The sequence below is a fragment of the Setaria italica genome, chromosome I, assembly GCF_000263155.2.
Source record: "Setaria italica strain Yugu1 chromosome I, Setaria_italica_v2.0, whole genome shotgun sequence".
Lineage (NCBI taxonomy): Eukaryota > Viridiplantae > Streptophyta > Magnoliopsida > Poales > Poaceae > Setaria > Setaria italica.
The window spans coordinates 34498648-34513272 of record NC_028450.1 but is presented as its reverse complement, the minus strand read 5'-3'; the positions used below and the strand labels follow the sequence as shown (position 1 = coordinate 34513272).

General features: G+C 45.1%; 2 protein-coding genes across 4 annotated transcripts; one reads left to right on the top strand and one right to left on the bottom strand.

Annotated features, from left to right (window-relative positions):
- Nucleotides 1-3384: 3384 nt before the first annotated feature.
- LOC101755865 (rho GTPase-activating protein 5) lies at nt 3385-6375 on the bottom strand. The gene is made up of 5 exons (XM_004953386.3): nt 5825-6375; nt 5002-5122; nt 4806-4925; nt 4282-4512; nt 3385-4197 (listed from the first exon to the last, which is right to left on the bottom strand). The coding sequence occupies exons 1-5, from the start codon at nt 6250-6252 to the stop codon at nt 3670-3672; spliced, it is 1428 nt and encodes a 475-aa protein (XP_004953443.1). The 5' UTR covers nt 6253-6375; the 3' UTR covers nt 3385-3669.
- A 5220-nt stretch (nt 6376-11595) lies between these two features.
- Nucleotides 11596-13938, top strand: LOC101764521 (pentatricopeptide repeat-containing protein At1g74900, mitochondrial). Of its 3 annotated transcripts, none has more exons than XM_022824265.1 (2): nt 11596-13312; nt 13844-13938. In XM_022824265.1, the coding sequence occupies exon 1, from the start codon at nt 11632-11634 to the stop codon at nt 13147-13149; it is 1518 nt and encodes a 505-aa protein (XP_022680000.1). In that variant the 5' UTR covers nt 11596-11631; the 3' UTR covers nt 13150-13312; nt 13844-13938. The 3 variants fall into 3 exon arrangements, with proteins under 3 accessions (XP_022680000.1, XP_022679996.1, XP_022679998.1); XM_022824261.1 differs by lacking the exon at nt 13844-13938 and adding an exon at nt 13402-13671; XM_022824263.1 differs by lacking the exon at nt 13844-13938 and adding an exon at nt 13402-13671 and having other exon boundaries at nt 11596-13316.
- Nucleotides 13939-14625: the final 687 nt, after the last annotated feature.

The following is a 14625-nucleotide window of genomic DNA, read 5'->3' as shown; positions in this document are numbered from 1 at the left end:
TCCTCATCTTCTCCATTTAATTTGAAGGAGTTGCTCTAAAGATTTCGGATTTCTCCCTTGCAGCTCAGCAAGGGTTTGGTGCAGTGCTACAGGGGTGCTGCAGTAGGGCTCATCTCCTCTTCTTGTACCTGGTTCAGTTGTTCCTCATTCCATGGTGGCGCCGCCAGCTGAAGGTGGGAAGGGCGGTGCCGGCACGGGAATTGGAGGAAGGGAGGACAGTGGCGGCACGTGGGATGGAGGGGGAAGCACGAGAGCAGAAAAATTGTTGGAGGCTCCCACCAGTGAATCGAAACGGATCTGCCAGCGCCCGAACATCCAATGGCAAATTTTTCATCGTACGCTCAGTTGTAATAACATTGAAAAGTAACTATCGTAACATCAGAAATCAACCTTTGCAACATAAAAAAACATGCACAAGAATGACTTTCGCAAATATTGTCTACCTTCCAAGGATAAAATTCTCTCCGCAACATTGCATCATGTTTCATGCAATGTCCATCGAAGCTAGCTCATTGAAACATCTTGAACCACTTCATGCAACATCTAGAACTATATATTGCAACATAAAAAATCTTATGTTTGCAACATTTAGAAAAAAATAATCTTGATCAAATCACCGGTTGCAACAACAAAAGTCACCTCCTACAACATCCCAAATAATCTTTTGCAACATCTAAGTTCACATGTGTGCACACCAAATCCGCCCGAAGCATGCTCAAACACATTTCACCCCCAAGTTCATCATGCATCAAAAATCACTTGCCACAACATCAGATGGATGAGCTGGGCTCAAGCTTGTTGGGGCAGGACGGGCTCAAGCTGGACACGCTGGTAAGAGGCATGGCATCACCATCCTCGATGCTACGGGTGTCGCAAAGATGGACGATCCCAAAGCGCATATCTGTGCTAGGCCTTCCACACATGGTGAGCTGGAGGTGAGGAGTCACCTGCTACGGCATCAATGCGCATGGGGATGAGGTGAATCTTGGAGCTCACCACCGTGCGCTTACTACCGAGTTGGCTCGCGTGGCCGCAATGCACCGAACATCATGAAGGCCAAGATGGGCTCGAGCACGTCGGGGTTGGATGGGCTCAGGCTGGAGAGGGTGGTGAGCCAGTCGAAGGCGGGGTCGCCATCCTCGACGCCGCAGGCGCCGCAAGGTTGGTGGTGAGGAGGAGGAGGAGAAGATGCGCCTGGGCTATGGAGCTAAGTGCATGCGGCGAGAATGACGAGAGGATGGCTGGTGGCAGCATGAGCAATGAGTGCAGTCAAAATAATCTATTATTGTTTAGCATGTGGAGGAGAAAGGAGCCACGCGTCTTTCCGGGGGTAGCGAGGCGTCCGATTTTTTTTCCCGTCCAGATGCCTATGTCTTAGCATTTTCGAAATCGAAAATATAGCAATCCAGTGTTTGGATTGGTATATTTGCATATAGGAGAGAGAAATTTAGATCATAACGTAAAAAATTTAAAGATAGAAATCCATATAGATATGCTGTTGGAGTAGTTTTTTAGCTATTTTTAGGTATTTGTTACTCCCTCCGTTTCAAATTGTAGGTTGTTTTAGCTTTTCTAAGTGCATAGATATGGTGTATGTCTAAATGCATAATAATATACATAAATCTATTAACGTTAAAATGACACATACAATTTGAAATAGAGGGAGTAGTTTTTAGAGATAGCAATCCATTTTACATAAGATCAGTTGGAAATGCTCTGAACTACCTAAGCGCCTAAATCAGCAGGGGCTGATGAAGGCGGTAGCCGTGGGCTCTGGGCCAGAGGCGAGGACGGAGAGCCACGCGAGGAGCGAGGTGCCGAGGAGGACGAGCCCCGCGGGCACCATCCAGAGCATCGCGTTGGCGCGGCGGAACGCGGCCGCCCACCACGCCAGCAGCGCCACCCCGCCTAGCCCCGCCGCGGCCAGAAGGCTCGCGGTCACCGCCGCCGCGGCGGGGGACGATGACGGAGCCTGCCCCTGCCTCACCGCGGACACGGTCGGGGCTCCTCTTATCTCGATGGCCGGTGGGGTCGTCGTCGAAGGCTGCAGCTTGCGGGGCTCGGCGTCGGCGGCTGCAGGCTCCATGGCGGAGACCTGCACTGCACGGTTCCGGCCTCCACACGCACGCCTATATATACTCGCGCCGCGCGCTCGGCTCCATTCGGTGCTTCAAGGCCGGCTCGCTAAACACACTGCGAATCCGCAGCACAGCATGCATGCCGTGTATCCGGTCATCCGCGTGTTTTCTTTCTTGTTTTTGGGCTCACAAAAGTAATCAAATTCGACACGGATTTGAGAGCTGCATATGGTCATGGAAGATCCTGAAGGCCCCTGTCCAATGGAGCTACACATCAGCGTGAATCTTATCCGATCCTTTTGTGCTCGCCTTACATATGTTGAAGCAAGGATTGGAATATTTCATTCTGATGGTAAAGGGTCAGAAATTCGCGTGCCTTGCATTCTGAAACGATGCAGTATTTGACGAATGGACAGGGAGAGCCGTGGCAGCCCAAGGGCCATGGCCACGGGCAGTTCCTGTCGAAGCACGCATAAACGACAGGCGTTAGTGGACTGGACTCATCACGCATGCCCTCGCCGTCGACGTTGGCTTGATGGGATAAAAAGGAAAGCGTAACCGAGAAGGATTCCGGGGAAATCAGGCAGCCAACTTAACATTGGCAAACTGAATTCTTCTAGAAGGAAAATGGCAGCATAACGGCAACTTGCTGCGGAAGTTCTGTTGTGATGCATGGTTCCCACTTCCCAGTGAGGTTTAGGAGTAAGTCGCTCTCTTGTCGGATTAAGTACAGTAGCAGCATTGTTGGTGCTTTACTTTTAGATAGATTGTTGGTGCTGGTGTTAGCAGGGGACGAATAGAAGGAGCTGCAGGCTGCACAGCTGCCTGCCTGCATGGTAACCTGGAATCCCCCGTTTGATGCTCAGCATGTACTACATCCCAAAAAAAACTGACTTTATCACCATGAGGATCCATGTTGAAGTTGAACACCACAAAACAAGGTCACCAATTGTTTTAAATGCCTAGGCATCCGATAGTAAATTTCGAACGCTTGTGCACTGCTAAACACTAAGGGTATAGCGCTTAAGTACTGCTCCCTCTATTCCAAATTATAAGTTATTACAACTTTCTTGAAGAGTTAAACTATTTTATATTTGATCAAAATTATAGGAAGGATCACAAAGATTTATGGCACCGAATAGATATACTATAAAAATATATTTAATAAAGAAACTAATAGTACTTATTTGGCATTATTTGGTATCATGAATGTTAGTACTTTATTATATAAATTTGATCAAACTTGAGATGCTTTAACTCTCAAAGAAAGTTAGAATGACTTATAATTTGGAACGGAGAGAGTAAATAGTTAATCGTGGCAAAACCCTCAAAAGCAAAATGTTACAAGAGATTGCATCCGGCAAATCAATAATCACTAGATTTAGAGTAGAACCACAGGACACGATGGCTTAATACAATTAGGACGTGAGGAGTGAACTGCTGACATATACACCCAAAGAGCTCCACATCAGTACTAATAAATGGGCTAATAGCTTCTAGGCACACGATCTAGGAGAATAGCTGATGATCTACACAGTAAATAAGCTGCGGAAATAGCGGCGTTATCAACTACACAGGCACACCCTACATATCATACACAAGCTTGCTCTGCTTCATCAGCCTTCTTCATGGACCTACTGAACTGAAATACAGGGTGTCTGCAGAGCCTCCCTACTCCTTTCCTAAATTTAAATTTGTCAAAGAGACCTTCCTCGTTGTTGTTATTGAACTCGTTTTGGCTGCTCAAATCAGTGTCCAAGGGAGAAATTTCACCATTGATTTTCTCGTTGCCCCCACTACTGTCATGATTCTTGGGTCCACCTGTGCCACCATGAGTCTTATGATGAAGAGCTTCTTCCACTCTAAAAAGAAACTGATCAAGCTTAGCCCCATCAATTGTAGGGGAATCAACATTACGCTGGCTTGAACAGACGGAGGGCATGTCCAAATGCTCTAAAGTTTGAGGTTCATCTTTGTCACTTGGGGAACCGGAGTTGGACTGGAATGCCCTCGCCACTGTGACTGCCTCGTCCCTTTCATTTACAGTCTTCAAGATCAATGTCTTTAGGAAATTCATCACTTGAACTGCATGTATCAAAGCAGTCAAGGGGTCCGCCATCTGAAAGAGATCAATGTCCTATGGTTAGGCTCAAAATTTTAAACAATTGTTGGTAGGGACCACTAAATATGTTTTGACAATAACCTTGGTCATATTTGGTGCAAAAACCATAGCAATGTTGCGAGCATTCATCTTGTTGTAGCTCTCATTTTCGACAACATCTGCCATCAGATTGATAGCCCATTCAAGTAATGCTGCTTCTACAGGAGGTAGCGTACTTGCAAGGTGTCCACACTCTTCTTCAGTGTTGCAGTGCATCACTTGTTCTGGAGTCAACGAGTCCAATACTCCATTTGGAAGTTCCCGAAACCATGCCTACAATTAACACCCAACATTAACCATAGCTGATGTACAAGATAAACTAAATGAAAAGGAATATTAATTTACTGAGATATAGTATGCGCAGCGTATTGGTGGGTGTATTGATTCTTGTGCATGTCTGATAGTAAAATTACAGAAAATGACAGTACTAACCTATGTGTGCAAGATTTTGCCATGTTAACAAAACAGAAAATGACAGTACTGACCTATGCGTGCAAGACTTTGCCATGTTAACAAAACAAAGGTAATGCAAAAAAAAATTAAAAAAGGAAAGCACTCGAACACACCTTTATCAGACCGGCGAGGCAGTGCAAGTCAACACCATCAGGGACAACTCCCCTGTTTAGTTGATCCCTCACATATAGTTCCTGGGTATTATCTGCATTTATCCTGAATATCCCTTCAGCCTAGTAGAATAAGAAAACAACAATTTCAGAACCATGGGTGCTGCCACTCCGATTACAAAATTTCCCCATTCCTTACCTGAAGACCCCCAAGTGAATATAACTTCCTTTGCATAGTCAAGAGTATTGTTGGCACACTGTTTCCTCTTCTATCATAAGAGCATTGCATGGAAGTTGGCGAAACTCCAAATACGCTTACACTGAATGCAGAAATAGACCATTTAGTAAAGGTAGATTACGTTATACTTCAGCAAAATAGATCAAGTTACAGGGTTCAACGTTCGTCAAGGAAAAAAATAATTGGTGCAAACATGAAGGGCTTAAATTGTGGAATTTTTCAGTGCAACTGAAAGGCTATGGATGAGATACAACAATACCAGGACAACAGAACAGGTAACTACTCTAGATAAACAAAACGAATAGCAAAATTGAAGTAAATTTGCCTCTCTGGAAATGAATACAAAACTGAAAAGAACAGAGCATCACGATATCCCACTCCCTGGCAAGTACAAATAGACCTATTGCCAACAGGAAAAACACTTTAGAATATTCCTAAGTAGTTGAACTTGATTATGTCAGCCATGGAAACCGCAGCTGTTCTGGAAATGAGATCACAAACGCAAAGCAAACAGACCAACCTATGCAAACTCGAAAGCTCAACATACAACAGCTACTAGCCTACTACCCGTCACATGTTTGTGCAGTTAGGTGGCACTGTTGGACAGCTTAGCTTAACGTCAGAACAACGCAAAATTCAGTTTCACCAAGCGCCAAATTCCAAATTTCTTGGGCGGAATCCCAGTTGCAGGGTTCGCCCACATAACCGTCTGCGAATCCAGGAGCAAGAAACCATGTACAGAGCCAGATCGACTAAAAGGGAAGTAAGGAGTTGGAACACTGACCTGGCGCTCGGCACGGGGCGGGGCACGTCGGGCTCGAGGTCGGCGGGGAGGCCGAGGAAGCCGACGAAGCGGTCGAAGGTGACGTGCGAGACGTGGCGCACGTCCGTGGGCCCTCCTATCTGCATCCCCGCGGCCGCCGCCCCGTCCTCCTCCGGCGGCGCCTCGCGCACGCCGGTGCCGCTGCTGCTGCACAGCAAGAGCGACCTCCGCAGCGCCCCCGCCACCATGTCCACCACGGACACCCCTCCCCTCGCCGCCGTCGCCGGCAGCATCAGCGGCGATGAGACCGTCACGTCATCCATCTCCTCCTCCTCCTCCTCTTCCTCCTCCTCCTCTTCCTCTTCCTCCTCCTCCTCCTCGTAGCAGTCGGTGTCGGAGCGGGGGAGGGGGATCTGGTAGCCGAAGCGGATCTCGGACGACAGCGCCATGGGATTCCAACCCCTAGGCGAGAAGCAAAGAGGGGGAGGTGGGAGAGAAGTGGGCGGCGAGCGGCGGCGGCGTGCTGGGTTGTGTTTTGTTTTGCAGGCTAAAGCCTCGCTGGACGCTGGCTGGTTTGTTAACTGCATGTTTATATAAACAGGCAGCAGTTTTATTCCTGCCCATGTCCGCCTCATGTGATTATGCTTGCGGCCTCGTTGGATCAACCGCTGCTTGACTGCTTGTTTCCGTCGGGCTTGTGCTTTTGACTCCAGCTTTAGACAATACTTTCGCTTAATTAAACCTTAGAATGCGTAGGTTAAGGGAGAGGGGCAGTGGGATTATGATACTTAATGACGCTGGTGGTGTTGCAAAAGGCGGCTGCCTTCCTCTGCCGGCGACTAGGGTGTTTTCAAGAATCCATGTCGTCGAGGGACAAGCAGAGAGGAGAGAAATTTTAGCTACTAATTAATACATGCTTTTTTTCGAACAATTAATTAATACATGCTTGAAGCAGAAAGATTTGTGCAGGGAAATTTAGGTATAGTTCATGTTTCCTACTAAATCTTAGGAATTTGTTAGGTCATAGAATCAACTTTCTCACCAAGCTCTAAGTCGCCCGATTGTAAAAAAAATAACTTACAAACCATTTCAATTTTTAAGCTTTGGATCTTCGATGAATGGATTAGGTTGCTCTGCAACTTATATGTCAAATGAAGTCTCTCCCTCCCTCTAATCACACTGTCCCTACCCAACCACCACGTTGTAACATACTCTCGCCATCCCGTAAAGAGTGTTCCTTTAGGTTTGTCATAAGTCAAATCGTTTTAAGCTAGGGGTATGCACGTGAATATCCAAGATTTTGGTGAAAAAACTTACTATACATAATATATACAAATATTGGTCTAACTCAAGTTTGTCTCTACCAATCCAAACGGTCGCCCGATTGTAAAAAAAAAACTTACAAACCATTTCAATTTTTAAGCTTAGGATCTTCGATGAATGGATTAGGTTGCTCTGCACTCATATGTCAAATGAAGTCTCTCCCTCCCTCTAATCACATTGTCCCTACCCAACCACCACGTTCTAGCATACTCTCTCCATCCCGTAAAGAGTGCTCCTTTAAATTTGTCATAAGTCAAATCGTTTTAAGCTAGGGGTATGCACGCGAATATCCAAGATTTTGGTGAAAAAACTTACTATACATAATATATACAAATATTGGTCTAACTCAAGTTTGTCTCTACCAATCCAAACGGAGTCCAACTCAGTAACTTATCATGCCAAATCAAAAATAAAGTTCGCACCTCCACCTTAGTCCGACTTCATCAACTCGTTTAAGACTTTTGTTTCGTATTCGTCAGCATTTGGCAAGCGGCAAGCCGCAGCGTGGCGTTGGATTGATCGAGCGGTTTGCGCATTTGCAGGCACAAGGACTGACTGCACACGGGCTGAGGCGATGTGACTATGTGAGACTAGTGGCCGTTGTTGCACTTTGGGTATTATTAAGATCTTGTGGCCTTATATATTGCATTGCATAATTTTTTTTACAATAAATTTCACCAGCGGTACTTCATCTTGTCCCGAGATCTCATACCGATTCTGATACTCTTAAAATGCACATAATGGTTCTTAAACTTGTCCCGAGCTATTATCCTGATCCCGGTACTTTCAAAATGTACATAATAATCCTTAAACTTGTCTTGTGCTCTCATTCACGTTCATAAACTTGCTCCGGCTCTCATCTACTAAAAATTTAAGTGAGATTTGAACTCAAGACAAGTACTAGGGAAATTTACTCTTTTTTTTACTTTACAATGAATACCATAAGCTAAATTCCTGCCACTGTAGCCACTTCAATCGGCTCAAGTCAGTGAGATTTTTTATGATATGATAAGATATTAATAGTAGAGAGATGCAGTATACTCCATCGGTCCCAAATTATATGTCATTTTGGATTTTTTTGATTCGTAGATTTTGCTATGCGATATACACTATATCTAGATGCATAACAAAATCTTAAATTTAGAAAAGTCAAAACGACCTATAATTTGGAATGGATGGAGTACATTTTTGCACGATACCTGACGTTCTATCACAAAATCTAATGATATGGCTCACTTTATAGACACAACCTCACAATAATTAATCGTCTTGGATATTAGAGTAAGATACTATGCATTGTTGAAGGCGTGTGGCGAAACTAAGAATTTTAAGTAAGGGGACCTACGAGTAAATACAATTGACATCTTATGATATATGATATAGATATATATTGAGATGTACTCTATTCAGCGACCTCTATTGCGATCTTTAGTGTGGTATGATTTTTTTTTTGAAAATTAGCACATGATTTTAGTTTTTCACGTCAAGAAAAATCAATATATATGATTTAATGGTATTTATTTTCATCTAAAAATGATATACATTGAGAAGATAAAAACAAATAGTCACTGATAACTATGCCTAATTGTCTATTCGTGATGCATTCCAGTCGAGAGCGCACAAAAGTGCTTAGATGTCCCGAATTGCAAAGCGTGCATATTGCCCAGCGCTGAAATAGCTTATTGGTCAGACAGGATCAGAATTTTTTCTCCCTTTTTTTTTGGTGGGGAAGGGGAATGGCCCTGCTAACTCCACGTTGGCTTCGTCACTGGTTGAGAACGTATCTTTTCAATAGTATCATATTTTTTTCATTCTACATTAAATTTTTGATATTTGAATATGATATTATGGATTTGGATTAGCTCAAGGCGGGTGCCCCGATATGGATGCTTAGAGTTTGACACTGAAGAGAGCAGGGAGGGGCCATTCCTAGATTGGCCATTTCTGTTGCGTTTGTTAGTACTATCAGAGCGCGCATGGCTCTCTACCCGTAGAATTCGTACAAACAAATGCCCCGAGCTATCGTACGGCCAATGATTAGCCGTATTTAGCAGTACGGGCAAACATGTTCTCACCCTCACCGACGAAAACAAGAGAAGGCCGGAATTGAGCGTTGGATTGGATGAATCGTGACGCCATGATGAGCTACCTGCTAAAAGTTGGGCAGTATAGTATACAGGAATCGGGGAGGACCATGTATACCTGCTGATGACTTTACTGCGTTAAAAGCCGTACATGGATGATGTGCAGGCTCTCTCCCGTATAGCCATCACGATGAGGTCAGAGCTCACGCCCTGGCTCGCTTCGTGTGCACCTCCACATTTCTCTTCGACGTTGCAAACGGCCAGCTCTGCTCTTCTGCTTACATTCTTTTGTTAGGATTTTTCTTTATCTTGCCCTTATTTTGAGGTGCAATTATATTTTTACCTCTATTTTTTAAACTTTATGATTTTGCCCCCACCTATTCACAAGTTAATACGATTTTATCCTTAAAACGTATTGACTTGTGAATAGTTGAGGGCAAATTACAAAGTTGAGAAAATGAGAGTAAAATCACAATTACACTTCAGAGCCCCTTTCGTTATTTCTAGTACTTGGTATGAACACAAATACCCCTTTTGTTATTTCTAGTACAGAATCAAGTACGCCATTTCTCTTTTAGCCTTTAATTTTTAGATCACGGCAATTGGTTCTCTTAGCTGTGCTAATAAATTAGTGAACTTAGGTGAAAATGAAATAGGTGACAAACGAATTTGATTAAATGAGAAATAACAGCTCTACAGTACAGTACTAAACATTTCTGCTTGCAATACCTTTCCCCTTTTATATTTGCTATTAAACCTGCACTAGATTGCCTTTTTCCGGGATGCACGTGCCTGTACCTGTACGAACTCCTGTTTACTGCCTTGTCGCGTAACGATTGGCCGCGCGTCGATTGTTCTTTCCGTGACGACATGACGAGGCGGCCGGCGGGATACCTGCGCCAAGCTTTAGCACGTATGTTCGATCATAATTAGGAGGATTAAATATAAGTTAATTATAAAATTAATTGTATAGATGGAGTCTAATTCGCGAGATGAATCTATTAAGGTTAATTAATTCATCATTAGCAATTTGTTACTGTAGCACTACATTGTCAAATCATGGACTAATTAGACTTAATAGATTCGTCTCGCGAATTAGACTCCATCTACGCAATTAGTTTTATAATTAAACTATATTTAATACTTCTAATTAATATCAAACATCCGATATGATAGCCTAAACCATGCGAGCTGGATTCCGACGTTCTGTCCTTTGTGTGGGGCGGCACCTTTTGTGAACTGTTGTCCGTGTAACCGTGCTTCTGTCCTGGGGGAGCAACTCGATGGGATAAAGCACAGATGCCCTTTGGCCAGCAGCCTCACCACTCTCAACTCTGAACCCCATGACCTACATGCTATCTCATGTGTTAGGTTTCGAAAAATCGTACAACAATTTTACTGATCACGAACATGACCTTATTGCAGCATAGGGGTGTTTGGTTCTTTAGGACCTCCTAAAATTCATATCACGTTGAATATTCGGATGTTAATTAGGAGTACTAAATATGAGCTAATTATAAAACTAATTAGACAGATAGATGCTAATTCACGAGACGAATCTATTAAGCCTAATTAATCCATCATTAGCACATGTTTACTGTAGCATCACATTGTCAGATCATGGACTAATTAGGCTTAATAGATTCGTCTCGCAAATTAGTCTCCATCTGTGCAATTAGTTTTATAATTAATTTATATTTAATACTCATAATTAGTATCTAAACATTCAATGTAAAAGGAATTTTAGAAGTGACTAAAGAAACAAACACCCCATAGTTTCAAGCCAGACGTACTCGCTGGACGCTGGTCGCTGCTGCTGCAGCGCCGTAGCCCGTCGGGTGACGACGACAGTCGACAGGGTTCTCGCATCATCCTTGAGATTGTGAAGGCGGCATGACGTCGTTTTGAGCTGTCTAGGTTTTTTTTTTGTGTCTGGGTCGCCCGTCGGAAACAAGAGCCACTACTGGGCCGTTTCAGTCCGAGGTCGGAAATCCATTATCTGAAAGCGGCCACGGCCCATACTAAGGGGTGTTGGGCTCGACTAAAGTTAGCCAGTCACGTCAGATATTTAGATACTAATTAGAATTAGGAGTATTAAATATAGTCTAATTATAAAACGATGGAGTTTTATTCGTGAGACGAATCTATTAAGCTTAATTAGTTTATGATTTAACAATGTGGTGCTACAGTAACTATTTGCTAATAATAGATTAATTAGTTTAATAGATTCGTCTCGCCATTAATTAGTTTAATAGATTCGTCTCGCGAATTAGGTTAGAGATTCTGAAATTAGTTTAATTAGCATCCGATGCATCGGGCTAAACTTTGAGTTTAACGCATGATATCCGAATACCGTGTACCTTAAATCAACTCCATTCCCATCACAGCAGAAGGGGAAAAAACTCGTCGCGAAATTCCCCGATGCCGCCGCCGCCGCCGCCACCGCCGCCTTCCCCAACCTCCGCCGCACCCACCCCTCCGGCATCCCCATCCAAACCACCCCTGTGCCCGCGCCAGATCGCGGCGCTAGTCCTGAACCACCCGTCCTCCACGCTGACCGCCGCGTCGGTGCGCTCTCTCTCGGCGTCCCTCCTCGCCGCCGCGCCCGCGCCCGCGCTCCCGATCCCGACCCCCGTGGCCAACGCCGTCCTCAAGCTCCTGTGGCACCACGCCCCACGCGCCCTGCTCTTCTTCCACGCCCTGATCCGCCTGCCCCCGCGGGCGCGCGAGCTCTCCCCGCGCACGGTCGATCTCGCGCTCGACCTCGCCGCGCGCCTGCGCCACCCGCGCCAGCTCACGAGCTCCGTCCTCGCGCTCTTCCAGCGCCACGGGCTCGCCTTCACCCCGCGCACGTTCCCAATCCTATTCGAGAGATTTGCGGTGTCGCACCGCCGCCCCGACATCGCCGTCCGGCTCTTCCTCACGCTCCACCGCTCCCACGGCGTCGCGCAGGACCTCCCGTTGTTCAACTCCCTCCTCGACGCTCTAGTAAAGTCGCGGCATGTGGGCAAGGCTGCTTCCCTCGTCCGTGCCCTCGAGCGGCGGTTCCCGCCTGACGCTGTCACGTTCAACATCCTGGCCGACGGATGGTGCAGCGTCAAGGACACCTCCCGTGCGCTCGACATCCTGCTGCAGATGGTCGAATCAGGGATTGCTCCAACGAAAGCCACATATAACATTATCCTCAAAGGCTTCTTCCGTTCTGGACAATTGCGGCACGCATGGGACTTCTTCCTTCAGATGAAGAAGAGAGGCATCAACGACGAGAACGGTAAGCCTGACGTCGTGTCGTACACTACCGTACTGCACGGGCTTGGTGTTGCCGGGCAGCTAGAAAAAGCTCGCAAAGTGTTCGATGAAATGTCTAAAGAAGGATGCCCACCATCAACGGCAACTTATAATGCATTAATTCAGGCTATCTGTAAGAAGGGCAATGTGGAGGATGCTGTGGCAGTCTTTGATGATATGGTTGGAAAAGGTTATGTCCCAAATGTAGTTACTTACACCGTCTTGATCCGAGGCCTCTGCCACGCCAAGAAGATTGACCGAGCTATGAAGCTTTTGGAGAGGATGAAGAGTGAAGGTTGCGAGCATAACGTTCAGGCACACAATGTCCTTATAAGGTATTCATTCGAGGAAGGGGAAATAGAGAAGGCATTGGATTTGTTCGAGAGAATGAGCAAGGGGATGGAGTGCTTGCCCAACCAAGACACATATAACATCATAATAAGTGCAATGTTTGTGCGTAAGAGGGCAGAGGACATGGCAGTGGCTGCGAGGATGGTGGTGGATATGGTTGATAGAGGCTACTTGCCTAGAAGGTTTATGTTCAATCGTGTACTGAACGGATTAATGCTGACTGGGAATCAAGAGCTTTCAAGGGAGCTCTTGAGGATGCAGGAGAAATATGCACGCCTGCGACGAGAAATAAGATTGTAATTGGCTTTGGTTTCTTGAATGGTATATGCATTCAGCATCATCATTTTTTCAGCTTGGATGACTGAAGATCAGAATCAAGGTGTAACCCTGGAGTACCCAGTCAGTTAATGCTCCTGATGTCCCATGATTTCTGATCTCTTTCATTTGGAACTGACACTTAACTGTAAGTATGTATTGTGAAACTTATCTGCAAGTTTCCCCAATTGATTATGTGTATCCAGACTGTAACTTTCTTTCTTAACTTCTGTTTAGGTGACTTTGGCGATTCTTTCAGTAGCAGATTGTCTTGTGGTAGTTTGATCTCGTCTTACTAGAGTCTAGGATAGTATGATGCTGCAAGTGTGTTACTGACCTGTGAGGAAGAAAAATGTTTATTCATGCTTCATGCCAATTACTAGCAAAGCACATTTTAGGTTTCAAAAATAGAATGGATTTTCAAGCATTCTGATTACTATTTTGGGTCAACTTGCCGACGAACATCAATAAGGTCGGATCTCTATTCAGGATACTTGAACTTGCTTTGATGTTTTCCTCATATTTTTCTTTGATGTTGAGATTTGTTTGGATTATGCTAGTGCCCGGTCTAGGTCTTGTTCAATGGTGATTTCTGTAGCTAGTGAGTCTTATGTGCACCACAGTTGCCAATGCCAACCCAGGCATCATAAATCTCCAAATGTACTGTTGAATTTTGTAGGATTCAGGCGCTCTGGTGCCTACTCGCGCTCACTAGCATGTAGTATGAGATACTCAGTAATCAGCATCCGACATCCAATCCCAACAGTATTATGCAAGTGGCAGAACAAGATATATGCCACAGCTTTCAATTGTGATGGACTGGGTATATTTGCCACAATCTGGCTGGCGTTTTACCTATCGGTCATCTCAAGTTTAACACATGGGCCAACCTATAATTTCTGAAGTACCATTCTTCAGAAATAGTTGCTTTGTGGTTCATGTACCATTCTTCACTGGAACTCATAGGTCCACAATAGTTGCTTTTGTGTTTCGTTGGCGCCCGGCTGCTGCTTCTATGCATTCAGAAGCAAACATTGGATAGGAGAAGGCCGAGGTAGTTGCCTACTTGGATTGGGCCAAAACATACGACTTGCAACTTGGTAAAACTTTGTAAACCTCCTGCTTACATAGGTTGACTATTTATGCTATGTTTTTGTGGGCACATTCCCTTGTCGACTGAACTTTTTGAGGGCAAGGTCTATTGGGGGAGCAGAAAGTTCAGCCCATCGTCCATCTAGCCTCAAGAAGTAAAGAGGTCCACATGCGTGGCGGCAGGCGGCAGGCCAAAGCCTGTTTAGCCTGTTGATTGAACCTGTTTGCCACAGACAGAGCAGTGAGGTGTACTAGTGAGAGTTCTGCTCCCCACGGTCCACGGGAACCAGTGATCATCTCGTGATGCCGGCATTATTGCATGACAGTGCTACGGCCTGTACAGTATATTGGCTGGCAGGTCAAGGAGCC

Coding starts and splice junctions, on each gene's coding strand:
- LOC101755865 (XM_004953386.3), bottom strand. CDS start 6,252: ATGGCGCTGTCGTCCGAGATCCGCTTCGGCTACCAGATCCCCCTCCCC. Junction 4,926..5,001: donor ATTCACTTGGGGGTCTTCAG/GTAAGGAATGGG, acceptor TTATTCTACTAG/GCTGAAGGGATATTCAGGAT. Junction 4,513..4,805: donor GCCTCGCCGGTCTGATAAAG/GTGTGTTCGAGT, acceptor TGTTAATTGTAG/GCATGGTTTCGGGAACTTCC.
- LOC101764521 (XM_022824265.1), top strand. CDS start 11,632: ATGCCGCCGCCGCCGCCGCCACCGCCGCCTTCCCCAACCTCCGCCGCA.